Raw genomic sequence first — 12,416 nt, 5'->3', positions numbered from 1 at the left:
CTCTGTCAGGTAGTCTGTAATCCAGGATACAGGAGCTTGTCACCCAGTCTAAGGGGTTGGGTGGTGTTAAAAACACTGGAGAAGTCAAAGACCATGATTTGAAGTCATTTGAAGCCCCTCTTCAAGAAAGGCCTTTCATTGTAGGCTACATGAAATTATATTTCACAAGTTTGTTGAATAGCTTGTAACCACTCTGTTATTAGTGAGCTTGTGCTTGGGGAAATGATCTATTGTGTACCACACATGTATTGAAAACCAAATAAGACAATATAGCTGAATGAAATAAGGTGAGATGCTTCTCTAGAGTGAGAATGTGCTCCTGAGAATCTCTGTTTGATTCAAAGTATAATTTACCAGGCAACTTTCGCTACTCCTGAAGGGCACCAGCGTCATGCAGTAAATTTGGTCCACCCATTCAGGAAGTCCTCAGCCAATAGAACTCCTACTTCGAGTTTTCAGATAAGTGAATGCTGTGCTACCTAACGCATTATACAGGATTATGTGGGGTGTAAATTTTCCTTATGGCAGTTAGAATCAGCTTCTCGTACTGACAGTGTCCTGACATTTCCTGACAGAGAGGGTTTAGTGTTCATCAGTTGTAAAGTTATGGGACTTCAGCAACTATTTTCATTTTCTTTCACCTTCCTTGTCATACCATGTCAAAGGAATTTCATCAACTTGTCAACTAGTCTATTATTAAAATCACCAGTCGATGTTGTAGACAGCAGTTTAGTTAAGTCCTATAGCCCGTTTAGCCTTTAGTTACTTTGTCTACGACTGGCTATAAAAGTTAAATGGGCTAGACATTTCCATTAATGGAAGTACCTCACCAGAAATGCGACCTGTTCCACAGTGACATGTAGGTTGTGTAGACTAATTTACAACAAAAAGACATCTGCTATAGATTACCATCTGATCATGGAACACCTGCCGCTGCCAACTGTACTGGTACATAATGACTAGTTGGCTAGAGGATAACAATTATGAAAAACTTGTCAAATAGCAAAAATCAGTAGTCGTTAAAAACTCTAATACCATGCAAGCCTAAGGGGAAAAAGGGTAAAGTCACAGTATTATGTAACATTTATTGATAAGAGAATAATTTGCACAACTACCCTCTCATACTTAATAATTACCCTTAGAAGTGTTGGGTGCATGACACGAGACATGGAGGAGAATCTGTGCATTCCAATGAATCAGTTTTATTATAAATTAAAAATGTCATTGCCAATGTACTTTGTAGTGGCTTTATATAGAGCTTAAAGTTCTCAGGCACCGTGCCTGAATTCAGGTGTGGGCTGGGTTATGTAGGATCTGAAAATAGACTATCAGGTCATTATTTATAATGACCTGATAACTTCAGGTACAGAAAGGCTTTGGAAGTATAGTAAGCGATTCTAAGCAATTTCTAACCAATACAATTTGTTACATTCAGCTAATTTCTCCTTGCGGTCCAATCTCTGTACACACTGTAAATAAAGATAAAAAAAAAAGAAAAAACTCTTCGGACACAAACATAGTGGAGTAAACCTGTCCTCCCAAACCAAAACAAAACCCTGTGTGGGGTTTCTTGATGACCACTGAAGAGAGGGGTGAGCTCTATGATGTGTTTTGTTGCATGTTTGGTTCAAATATTAAGTATATTAAGTCCCTTACAGCGCTGTTGTGTTCTGTTTAAGAGGTCCTAAACTACAAATGGATGCTTCTACTGGAACCAAAGCACATATCATAGCCTACTGTGATCATTCTGTCCAAAAAGCCTTGTGATACACTCATCCATCATAGGCACGTTAGCCTCATATTTGACCTGAATGGCCACAGGGAGGTGCTGTTGTCTCATAAAAGAGAGAGAAAAGGGATTTGCCTTAAAGATGCCAGAGGAGCGACAGGATGACATGTGTGTGTCTTGCCTGACCTCTCAGTTGATCACTGTGTGCCTCTCATATACTGAAGTGCTACTCACAGGGGGCAGAGAATAGGCCTGTCTACGCAAGCAAATAACAGTAACTATGCAATTGTACAACTGCCCAATGGAATGATGGGAGCCATGTTTCTTGTGTGGACGCAGGTAAACACAGCGTCTCCAGATTACGAGCTGTGCAGCCCAGATGCTGAATGCCTCCCTGCGGTTGGTCGCCATGGGGACAGCAGCACTCTTCGGGTGACCTTTGTTTCGACGGCCATCTTGGTGTTTGCCGCCGTTTCCTTCCTTGTTTCTTACAGCCGTTTTTACATTTCGTTGCACCTTCCCATCCTTTTCCCAGACCAACCAACCCACACACACACACACACACACACACACACACACACACACACGCAAAGAGTTGAGATATTTGCGAAGCTCCTTATCGCTGTGAGGTGGAACATGGCTGTAACTGGACCGCCAGGCAGCCTCCGCCACGTGAAGTGCCCATCCGTCATTGCAACACTGTGGCCTGTCACTGAGGAATGCCAGCTCTCTCCTGACTCTGTTGACACACGGACGGAGAATGTGTCTTCGCTGTCCACCTCCCCCCACCCCCCCCCCCCCCCACACACACACACACACACACACACACACACACCACCACCACCCTTCTTTAGCTCTATGTCTCACACTTGCTCACTTTCTCAGCAGCCTTCTTCCCACAGTAGAGTCTTGGACCCTCTCCTGTGACGCTGAGGCCAATTACGCCTGGACTGGACAGTGTCTGAAATCGGCCCAGATCCTGGCCAGCTTTGGGCCGTATGTGCCCCAGAACGAGATGTTACTGAAGACAAAGGCTGGGGTCACTGAAGGGGAGACCCAGTAGCACCACCACCACATGTGGTGACACATAATGCATCACTTTAGCCAAAGCTGGGGAGATACCTTTTCCACCCCCCCCCCCCCCCTCCAACACACACACACACACACTCTCTGTCTCACACACACACACACTCGCCCTGTTGTCTTGCATCTGTCTGCGTGGGCACTGATTTAGTGACAACATCTGGTTTACACCAGTGTGCTGGTGGGTCAGCGAGTTTCTGAGAGCCTGTCACTGGTGATAGATTGCTGCTGGTGGTGGGGGTTGAGGATGCATTGGTGGTGTTTGAGAAAAGTAGATGAAAAAAAATCTTTTGGCAAATGATGAGAAAAATTTGGGGATTTTCTCAGGAGTGGTATAGCGTAAATCACACTTGCTTGCACTCTGGGTGACAGGATGGTGGGAGAGGAGAGGAGGACAGAAGAAAAGAGTAGAGGAGAGTGATTACTCCTGGCACTAACACTAACTTTACTGAGGTGGTGGGTGTTTGGAGGGAAATACAACAGAGCCATGACCTGACACCTACTGTACATAGGACCTGAAGCCCCCCCCCCCTCTCCCCGTTTTAATGTAAAGTCTAACTGCCAAAGCTGCTACACCATTCCCTGTTCCATCAGGGGAAATGTGCTACTGCAGAAACCTGTCTTCTTTCCAAGTTCTTCTGAGAAGCCTGGGAGAAAACGGGAGGCTGACCTCTTCTCGCTGCCTGATAAATCTCGCATTCGAATGTATTTCCGTTCCTCAGCATTCCTTTCTACCATACAAAAAATGTTTTAAAGACATTCTCTTTTACTCCGAGCTGATAACAAAGTTAACCAATTGAATAACAAAACTGTGACTGAATGTAGCCTATATTTATAGTTCTCCGTCATGGATTTTAACCCCACGAGTTAAACACGTGTAATACATTTATTGACGTGCGTCAGTAAAGGCTGCTTATGACACACGTTGGACTTGACACAAATTAACAACACGTCACCTATTCGGCTAGCTTTAGGACCCAGTTGCAGAGAATGGAGTTGTTACTCGTTACACTGTCCCGATGGGCACACCGAAATATTTACAATAAATTGCCTTGTAGCTTAAAGTTGAAGGAGTCCCCCGGTATGAAAGTGATGACCACAGCCTCAGTTTGAAACGTGGGGGAGCACGTGGTGAAGCTAGTCCCTTATAAATCTCCCTGCAACCGACCGCCTGTTGATGTTGTGTACTGGCACGCGCTCGCACGGACCACGGAGGGACTGCGACTTTCTCATTTGTTTTCACGTAGAAGGGGATGTAGGAACGCGCTAAAGCTCTTCCGTTGCACTGAAGGGAAAATACAATTTCCCCTGCTCCTTTAGTAGTCATTTTGACATCTATCATCTCGGTCCCTCCACCAGTTGCTACCTTCATACCTAAACGTTTGAGCGCTAACAGTTTTATTAAGTTTTGTACTCGACACCCTCCGTGCGCCAGGACGGGGCAACTTTAAAACAGACTGTAAGCTACGGTGTGTTCTGGGACACGGCGATGCACAGTTCCGCGTGAGGAGCCGTGGGAGTCTATCTGCTGAGGGAAGTGAAAGGCAGGCTTGTGTGGAGTGGAGTGGAGTGCGGAACTGGGCGCAGTTGGACAGCTTTGGGTGCTCTGATGCGGTGGAGGTGTGCGCTAACCCGCAGGCTGCGTGTCTGTGTCCAGCTACTGGAGATTGCGACCTAGTCGGTTGTGGTTTGTTTTGCTTGTGAGTTAGATCGAGTTTGCCGGGGCATTTTATGGTCACAGTTCGGTCTATGCCATAAGCCTGACATTAGAAACTTTTCTGTGACATTAGTGTAAGGTCACTATGAAGTGATCAGGTTTTGTGAAGTGAGGATACGACTTCGGCGTTCAGCTATTCATCTCGTACCTAACGGATTTTACAGATCATTTCACGACTTTGATTTTTGCTGGTTGAATGGATTTTCAGGTATAATTTAAACTATAGAGCTTGAGGTTGATCCATAATATACAAAGTATTAGTGACATTAGCGAAACGAAAAGGGTTTAAATAACTAACAAAGGGAATCACGAGAGAATATATTTTATAGTTTGTTTTTATTTAGTACACGTCGAAATGAGTATATCCTTATATTTAATTTAAGAAGTGTCAGTAGTAACACGTCACCAAAATCAGTTTTTGTAGAATCAAGACGCTGCTGCTTTGTAGACCGTTTGGAGAGTTAAAGATGAACTTCTGCGTCCTGAGTCTCCTTCTGACCCTGGATTTAGCCACTGTTGCCCTCAGCCTGTCCACATGTAGTACGCTGGACATGGACCAGTTCATGAAAAAGCGGATCCAAGCTATTCGAGGGCAGATCCTGAGCAAACTCAAGCTGACTAGCCCGCCGGAGACTTACCCCGAGCCCGAGGAGGTGTCCCGGGACATCATTGCAATCTATAACAGCACCCGGGACCTGCTGAATGAGAAAGCCAACGAGCGGGCAGCGACCTGCGAGCGTCAGCGCAGCGAGGAGGAGTACTACGCAAAGGAGGTGCACAAAATTGATATGCAGCCTTTCTACCCGGCCGAGAGTAAGTATCTGCCTTTTCTTACACCTCGGGCAATTGTGTGGGTTTGGTAAGCCTAGGGACCGTTAAAAACAACAGGTCCACTGTGACCTACACTGAGTAGCCCAACTATCTCTCTGTGTGTATATAAACTTAGCGTCCAACCCAGAAAAATGCCGTTTTCTGCATATACTTTGAAGTCAGCATTAAGAGCCAGGAATTCTGAATGGAAACGGGCCTTGTGAGGGCGTGATACAGGGGGCATATAGGACTCACACGTGCGCTCCGAGGTGGATAAGCGGCAGCCTGGTGCAGCTAGTGCGCTTCGTCACGCGTCATCAAAAACAAAAAACTCCTTATGTGAGGACGCCCTTCTCCTCCCCGCAGGCGCTTCACTTTGTTTATTATAAAAAATATAAGTAGCATGCCAAGGCCTAGGTAACTGTGCATAACTGCAATATAAAGTAAATGTTATGGGGCTGTTATCGAACACAGGCGTGAGGTCAAAATGTATTTCTATTGTTTATGCAGCTCTGTCTTACACATGATTGTCGAGTTGTCACGTTTTTAGAGAGAGATACATAAATACTAGCCTACTGTTTAGGAAATAAACGGACTGAAACGTGGAAACCAAACGCAAAAGGCATATTCGGAAAAACGTTAGTGAGCAATTAATTACTAGGAGCCCATTTCATTTAGTTATTTGGAGTAACTTGAAATAACTAATCAAATTTGTCATCAGTTTGTACAGAGAATTTGTGAGTGTTTTGTTTCGCTAGTGGCAAGCATATAAAGGAATTCAGGACCCGTGTGTAGGGTTTTAGGATATTATTTATTGTGAGGATCACAGCGCTGGAAGGACAACTTGTTTTAGGGCGCAGGGACGTGGAGAGGAACGGGATGACTTGTCTCGGAGAAAGACTGCTGTAACACATAGTTGGCTGCTGCCGTTTGGAACGCTTTGGCTCAAAATAAGACCAATTAACTCGCCATTTGTTTTATGAATTGAACTGCCTGACGGAATAATAAAGCGCCCCTTAAACATTAGCGAAATATTTACTTTTAGCGCTCTTCCAACTCTCCATCGTTTCAAAGCGTAGACTAAGCCACTGTGTATCCACACGCTAGTTAATGTTTTCGAAGTCAGCCCGTGTAAGCAAAATAATAATATTAAATGTTGTTATTGTGCCATTAATTCTGAAATTACTTTCCCCTCCCAGATCAAGTGTGAGTATACGCCATGGAGGAAAAATAAATTAGAATATATTTTATATGCCCCAAGGTATATTGTGCATTAAATATTATGCTTGGCCCTGCCCCTTGTGTAAATACCCTAAATATGAATAGAGTCGGCCAAGGGCCAAGACTAGTCAGGAAGGCATTTACGGGTATAAATAATCCTGTGTCAACACTGAGAGAAAAGGGCCAGATTATTTTTGAATTCGTCCTTATTAATCTTTGGTCCTGACTCTGGCCTGCAGCTCAGGGTCTGGGAGAGGAGTCTGACTGGGAAAGGCCTTGATAGCACACAGACAGAGAATGACCAGTGAACCCGGCAGTCACAGACTATGGCAACATTGATAGCACACAGACAGAGAATGACCAGTGAACCCGGCAGTCACAGACTATGGCAACATTGTTGCTTTTGCCCTTTTTTTGGGCCATTTATTTTTCTTACCCAGCAGTCAAGGAGTGTGTGTGTGTGTGCGTGTGTGTGTGTGTGTGTGTGTGCGCATGCTCTGTCTGACTTCCAATATGATGTGCATGCCAGCTAGCACATAAACTGGCTCATGCTCAAACACACACACACACACACACACACACACACACACACCGGGTATCAACCTTATTTGGTGGGGCGCCAGGAAGTCCTTAGAGGCAGTACTACGGGGCACGACGGCATTGGAAGCCACACAAAAATGCATGAGAGGAGAGTGGGGGTGGTAGTGGCACTCTCTCTCTCCCTCTCTCTGTATGAGTGTGTGTGTGTGTCAGAGAGAGAGAGAGAGAGAGTGTGTGTGTGTGTGTGTTTGGGTATGTGAATATGTTGGGTGGCAAGAGAGTGGTAGCCCCCCCCCTCTCTCTCTGTCTGTCCCCCTATGCCTCCCCCCTTCCTGTGTGAGTGAGTCTGTGTGTGAAGGTTAGCAGTGGCTATGTCAGTCTGTGTGTGTGTGTGTGTGTGTGTGTGTGTGTGTGTGTGTGTGTGTGTGTGTGTGTGTGTGTGTGTGTGTGTGTGGAGAAAGAGAAAGACTGCTGGCAGGGCACTGTGAACACTATTGGAGCGAGCCAGCAGTTAGGCATCAGGCATATATGCTGCAGTGAGCTCTGCTCCATTCTGCCACATGCTCCATGGAAAATTCCAGCTGAAGACCCACTGTTGCTGGGGTGCGATGTGGTGTGAAGCCCTCCTCTCTCTCTCTCTCTCTCTCTCTCTCTCTCTGCACTCGCTCTCTTCTCCTCTTACTTGATTTCCTCTCTCTATCCCCTCTTGTCAGCTCCCAGATAGAGGTGGACTGTGGTCTGGTTTAGGCCCCGATCCATTGCAGATTGGTCACCTTTCCGCCGACCAGTTCAGCCTTCCTAGCCGTCTCATTACCAAAGGCACATATTCTCTCACCTTCGATGTGATGTAGAGAAAGTAGGCAGAGACAGGTAGAGAAGGTGGGTGGGTGGTTGGATTTGGTGGGAGGTGGGTTTTTGCTATTTTCTTTGTGTGTGCACAATGTGTTTGTGTTGTGTGTCATTGTGTGACGATGTTCTTCAGCAATATATACATACCCCACACTGACTTGTCATCATCATCAACACACACACACTCTCTCTCTCTCTCTCTCTCTCACACACACACACACACACACACACACACACACTTCCACATCTGCCCCAAATTGCCCGGCCCTGGTGTCCACTGCCCCCTCAGGCTGCCCGTGGCCTCTGCTGGGTGGGAGAGGGCCTGTGGAGCTGCTTCCCACGGCAGGAGTGTCCATTACCGCTAATGTAGCATAGCCCTCTCTGTGGGCTTTTTCATGGCAAGCGTGGGCCTGTAAAATGGCCAGGCACACATAAACGCTAACATAGCGTAGCCCTGTCCGTGTTGGTAAATTTGTGTTTCTTGCAGGACGGTATAAAAGGCCCCTTGTGACGGCAAGGATTTCGCCTGAAAACATAGAGGCCCTTAAGTTTGTGTGTAGTGTGTGTGTGTGTGTGTGTGTGTGTCTGTGTGTGTTTGTGTGTGTGTTTGTATGTGTGTATGGAGGGTGTGGGTGTGTAAGGGGAGTTGTGAAATGTGTATGCTTGAGTGTGTGTGTGTGTGTGTGTGTGTGTATGTCTGTCTGTCTGTATGTATGTATGTTTGTATGTCTTTATGAAGCAATGCAAATGTTTATAAGAGAGCAGATACAATGCAAAAGATGTAATGTTTTAAAAAAAAAGCTTTTTTTCTTGTTAACAGAGGCTGTTAATATGTCTGTTGATGTGTTTATGTGTGGGTATGTGTGCATGACTGTGTGTGACCATGCAAACATTTGTTTAGAGCCACATATGTAAAAAGCTAATAGCTGTGAGCAGAGTAATGCCTTTTAGTGTTTTTAATGACTGTTTGTGTCTCTGCTTGAGTGAGAGAGTCTTTTGAGTAAGCCTCTGTCATATGTTTTTCAGACTTTGTGGTTGGGGTTCATGGTCACTACATAAGAGTTCAACTTTTTAAGTGGAAAAAAACCCCCAAAGATGCCTGACCATTGTACTCAGTGTCAGTCTCTCTAAATCCTTACAGTAACAAGAAAGAGCTGCCCTGGTCAACTCTGGACTCCACACAAAAATTGTAAGTGTGCACTTACTGGGCAACATCTTCAAAAGAAAAAAAATTGATGGACTTTTTATAAGGTCAATAATTAGCAGAACGAGCTGGGAGTGTTAAAAATCTCTGCTGTTGTACTCAGGTAAACACAAACCACATGGCTACAGTTCTGATCTCACTGCCTTATGTTAAAAATTACTCCAATTGGTCCAAGATTGGTGTTCTTTATTGAGCTTATTGAATTTATTGGAGCCATTTCATGTTTTTAAAGACGTTATTGTTTTCAAAACGGAACGGTTGTAGTTTGGTCATTAATGCACTCGTAAATGAATCAGGCCCTCACGTGTAATTTGGAGCGCTGTTAACATTTAGAAGCTTTTGAAACTCTGCAGCCGGCTCTGCACAAACTTCTGAATCTCTGGCAACGTGGTTAACAAGAAACACATCTTCTGTGGGTCCTTGACTCGCACTGGGAGAAATGATAACAAATGAGACATCCTCAAGGCTGTAAAACCCAGTAGCGTAACATCACTCACTCTCTCTCTCTCTCCCTCTCAATGGAGCTGTTGTTTGCCCAATTGTTAGTAAAAAACATAGATGTAGATTGAAATACCAAGGCATGTATCATACTGTAGCTGACCCCCCCCCCCTCCCCCCATTAACACACACACACACACACACACACACACACACACACACATACACACACTTGCTTAGAGTGTAGCCAACTGTAACATGCTTGACACACAAGCTGTTCTCGGGTTTCAGAGATTTCAGTGTGTCCTATCTTATCCTCTTCAGGTGAGCTTGTTCTGATGAAGGGGACTCCTCTCCCCGGCCCCCCCACCCCTCGCAAATACACACTCACCACACACACACACACACACACACACACACACACACACCACACACACCACACACACACACACACACACACCACACCACACACACCACATCCACACACACAGCACACACACACACACACACACCACACACACACACACACACCACACACACACACACACACACACACACACCACACACACCACACACACATCTTGGTGCCATGCTGTCCGGGAGCCCTCTATCCCACCCCTCCACCACCCTCCATCTTAAATTTCCCCCACAACCCCACCTCGAGCTCACGTTAATCGCTGCCCAGTGAGCAGGCCCAAAGAAAGGATCGCTTGTTTGTGAAGAGTTTCAGGTGAAGGATATATTTTTAATTAGCCGTTTTCACCCTCTTTTTTCCTTTCTTTCCTTTAAAATAAATAAAAAATAAAGAAAGCTACAAGCGTTGAGGTGCCAGCTGAGTTGGACTGGTCGTGTTTCCGGATGTTTCCAGACGGCCGAGGCCAGTAGAGTGGGGGAAAGTGGGTTATACTACACACACACACACCACACACACACACACACACACACACACACACACAACAGAGAGAGAGAGAGAGGCAGATCTGTAGAGTGGATAGAGTGGGGTTGTATGCCAGGATGTTTCAGTCTTTGAAACCATATGTCTATTTAAACACAGGCATGGACTACATTATAGCGAGTGATTAGAACAGGGCCTGGAAGGTGTGTGTGTGTGTGTGTGTGTGTGTGTGTGTGTGTGTGTGTGTGTGTGTGTGCATTTGTGCCTGTGGGTGTGTGTGTGTGAGAATGTGCATATGCGTGCACAGATATGTATATTGAGGGATATATTATGTGTGTCCTTGCTGTAGTGGATATGTATGTTCGTGGTTGGCTATGTGTGAATGACTGTCTGCATAAGTGCTATTTGTGGAAATGCTTTTGTGTGTGTTCCTATTTGTATTTTTATATTTAAATATCTGTAAGTGTGTACACATTTGTGTTTGGGGTATGTGGTTGTGTGTGTATGTGTGTGTGTGTGTGTGAGAGCCTGTGATTGATGGTGTTGTGGCCGTGTGATTGAGTGCACACACTCAAACCCATCTCCTCTCCTCAACTGCAAATAAACAGAGTCGCGTGTGGGGAGTTGTCCTCAAACAACCGCAATGGGGCCACACACACACACACACACACACACACACACACACACACACACACACACACACACACACACACACACACACACACGCACAGTGCACTTGCCCACTTTCATACACATTCTCAGATTCATATGCATTGCATACAGACATATGTGGACACAGACATTTTCACACAGACATGTTTAAAACACTTATGCCCCTTACACACACACACATACAATTTGGCACATATACATGATCACCCAAACAAGTAGACATATTAATTCTCACACATACACACACTAAAGCATACACTAGACATATATTCACATACAAATTACACACACAGACACTCATCTCTCTCTCTTACTCAGACATAAGATGGGCTACACTCATTCATGAACTCTGAAATCCAAACACTTACAAACATTACCACACACACACGCACACCCACACGCACACACACACATACACACACTCTCTTTGCTGGATTTGGACCACCCTCCGCCTCACTGTCTCCATTGCTTAGTGTGTGTGTGTGTCAACAGCCCAGCACCAGAGAATGGGACAGATCACAGTGCACTTGTAGTCAGCAGTCTTGCTTGTCTTTAGCCCATTTGCCTGTTAGTCAGCAGAAACTGTGTGTGTGTGTGTGTGTGTGTGTGTGTGGTGCTGTTAGTAACTCGGGTCTGTTGCACACACGGTTCGGCGATGATATATGTGTGTGTGTGTGTGTGTGTGTGTATGTGTGTGTCAGTGGATGCGCCCGAGCCTTGTTTACACAACCCCGCATTGTTCCAGATAACTAGCTCCATCTGCCTGGGGGAGATCTCCGTGGTGTGTGTTTGCATTTATGCGCGCAAGTGTGTTTTCGAAGTGTGACTCCGGTCTGTCACTACTGTGTGGCCCATTATCCTCTGAGGCCTCAGATGTGGGCGTGTGCATGCGGTGTGTGTGGTGTGTTTGTGTGTCTGGCTGTGTGTGTGTGTGTGTGTGTGTGTGTTTGTGGTGTGGGCTGGCACTGATGTTTTGTGGCCTGCGCCCAGTGTACAAATCGTCTCACTCGGCTCGGCTGGGATCGTAGATGAGAAGGTTCAATGCTGGTTTGTTCAAAGTGCAAAGTGCTTACAGAGGAAGCCCCAGCAGGCCCCAGCAGGAGGAACCCACATTTGGTTCTTGGCTAATGGTTCATAAGGTTCACAATGCTGATGGCCAAAGAACCTTGTGAACTCTAGCTCAAGAACCCTCAGATTGTGAAGAGTTCTCGTCTCTCTAAGATCGGCTGCTTCCCTCTCTCTCTCTCTCTCTCTCTCT

General features: G+C 45.7%; 1 protein-coding gene across 2 annotated transcripts in view; it reads left to right on the top strand.

The window, feature by feature from the left end:
• Positions 1-3,844: 3,844 nt before the first annotated feature.
• Positions 3,845-12,416, top strand: part of tgfb2 (transforming growth factor, beta 2) — a 36,949-nt gene continuing 28,377 nt past the window's right edge. The window contains exons 1-2 of one of the 2 annotated variants that reach the window (XM_042106960.1): positions 3,845-5,342; positions 9,091-9,138. In XM_042106960.1, coding sequence (XP_041962894.1) covers positions 4,997-5,342; positions 9,091-9,138 — 394 coding nt within the window. In that variant the 5' untranslated portion in view covers positions 3,845-4,996. The remainder of the gene's footprint in view (positions 5,343-9,090; positions 9,139-12,416) is intronic. The other variant, XM_042106961.1, reaches the window with a different exon arrangement.

The sequence above is a fragment of the Alosa sapidissima genome, chromosome 10 (assembly GCF_018492685.1).
Source record: "Alosa sapidissima isolate fAloSap1 chromosome 10, fAloSap1.pri, whole genome shotgun sequence".
NCBI lineage: Eukaryota > Metazoa > Chordata > Actinopteri > Clupeiformes > Clupeidae > Alosa > Alosa sapidissima.
Note: the sequence above shows the minus strand (reverse complement) of the source record. Positions and strands in the feature narration are given on the sequence as shown.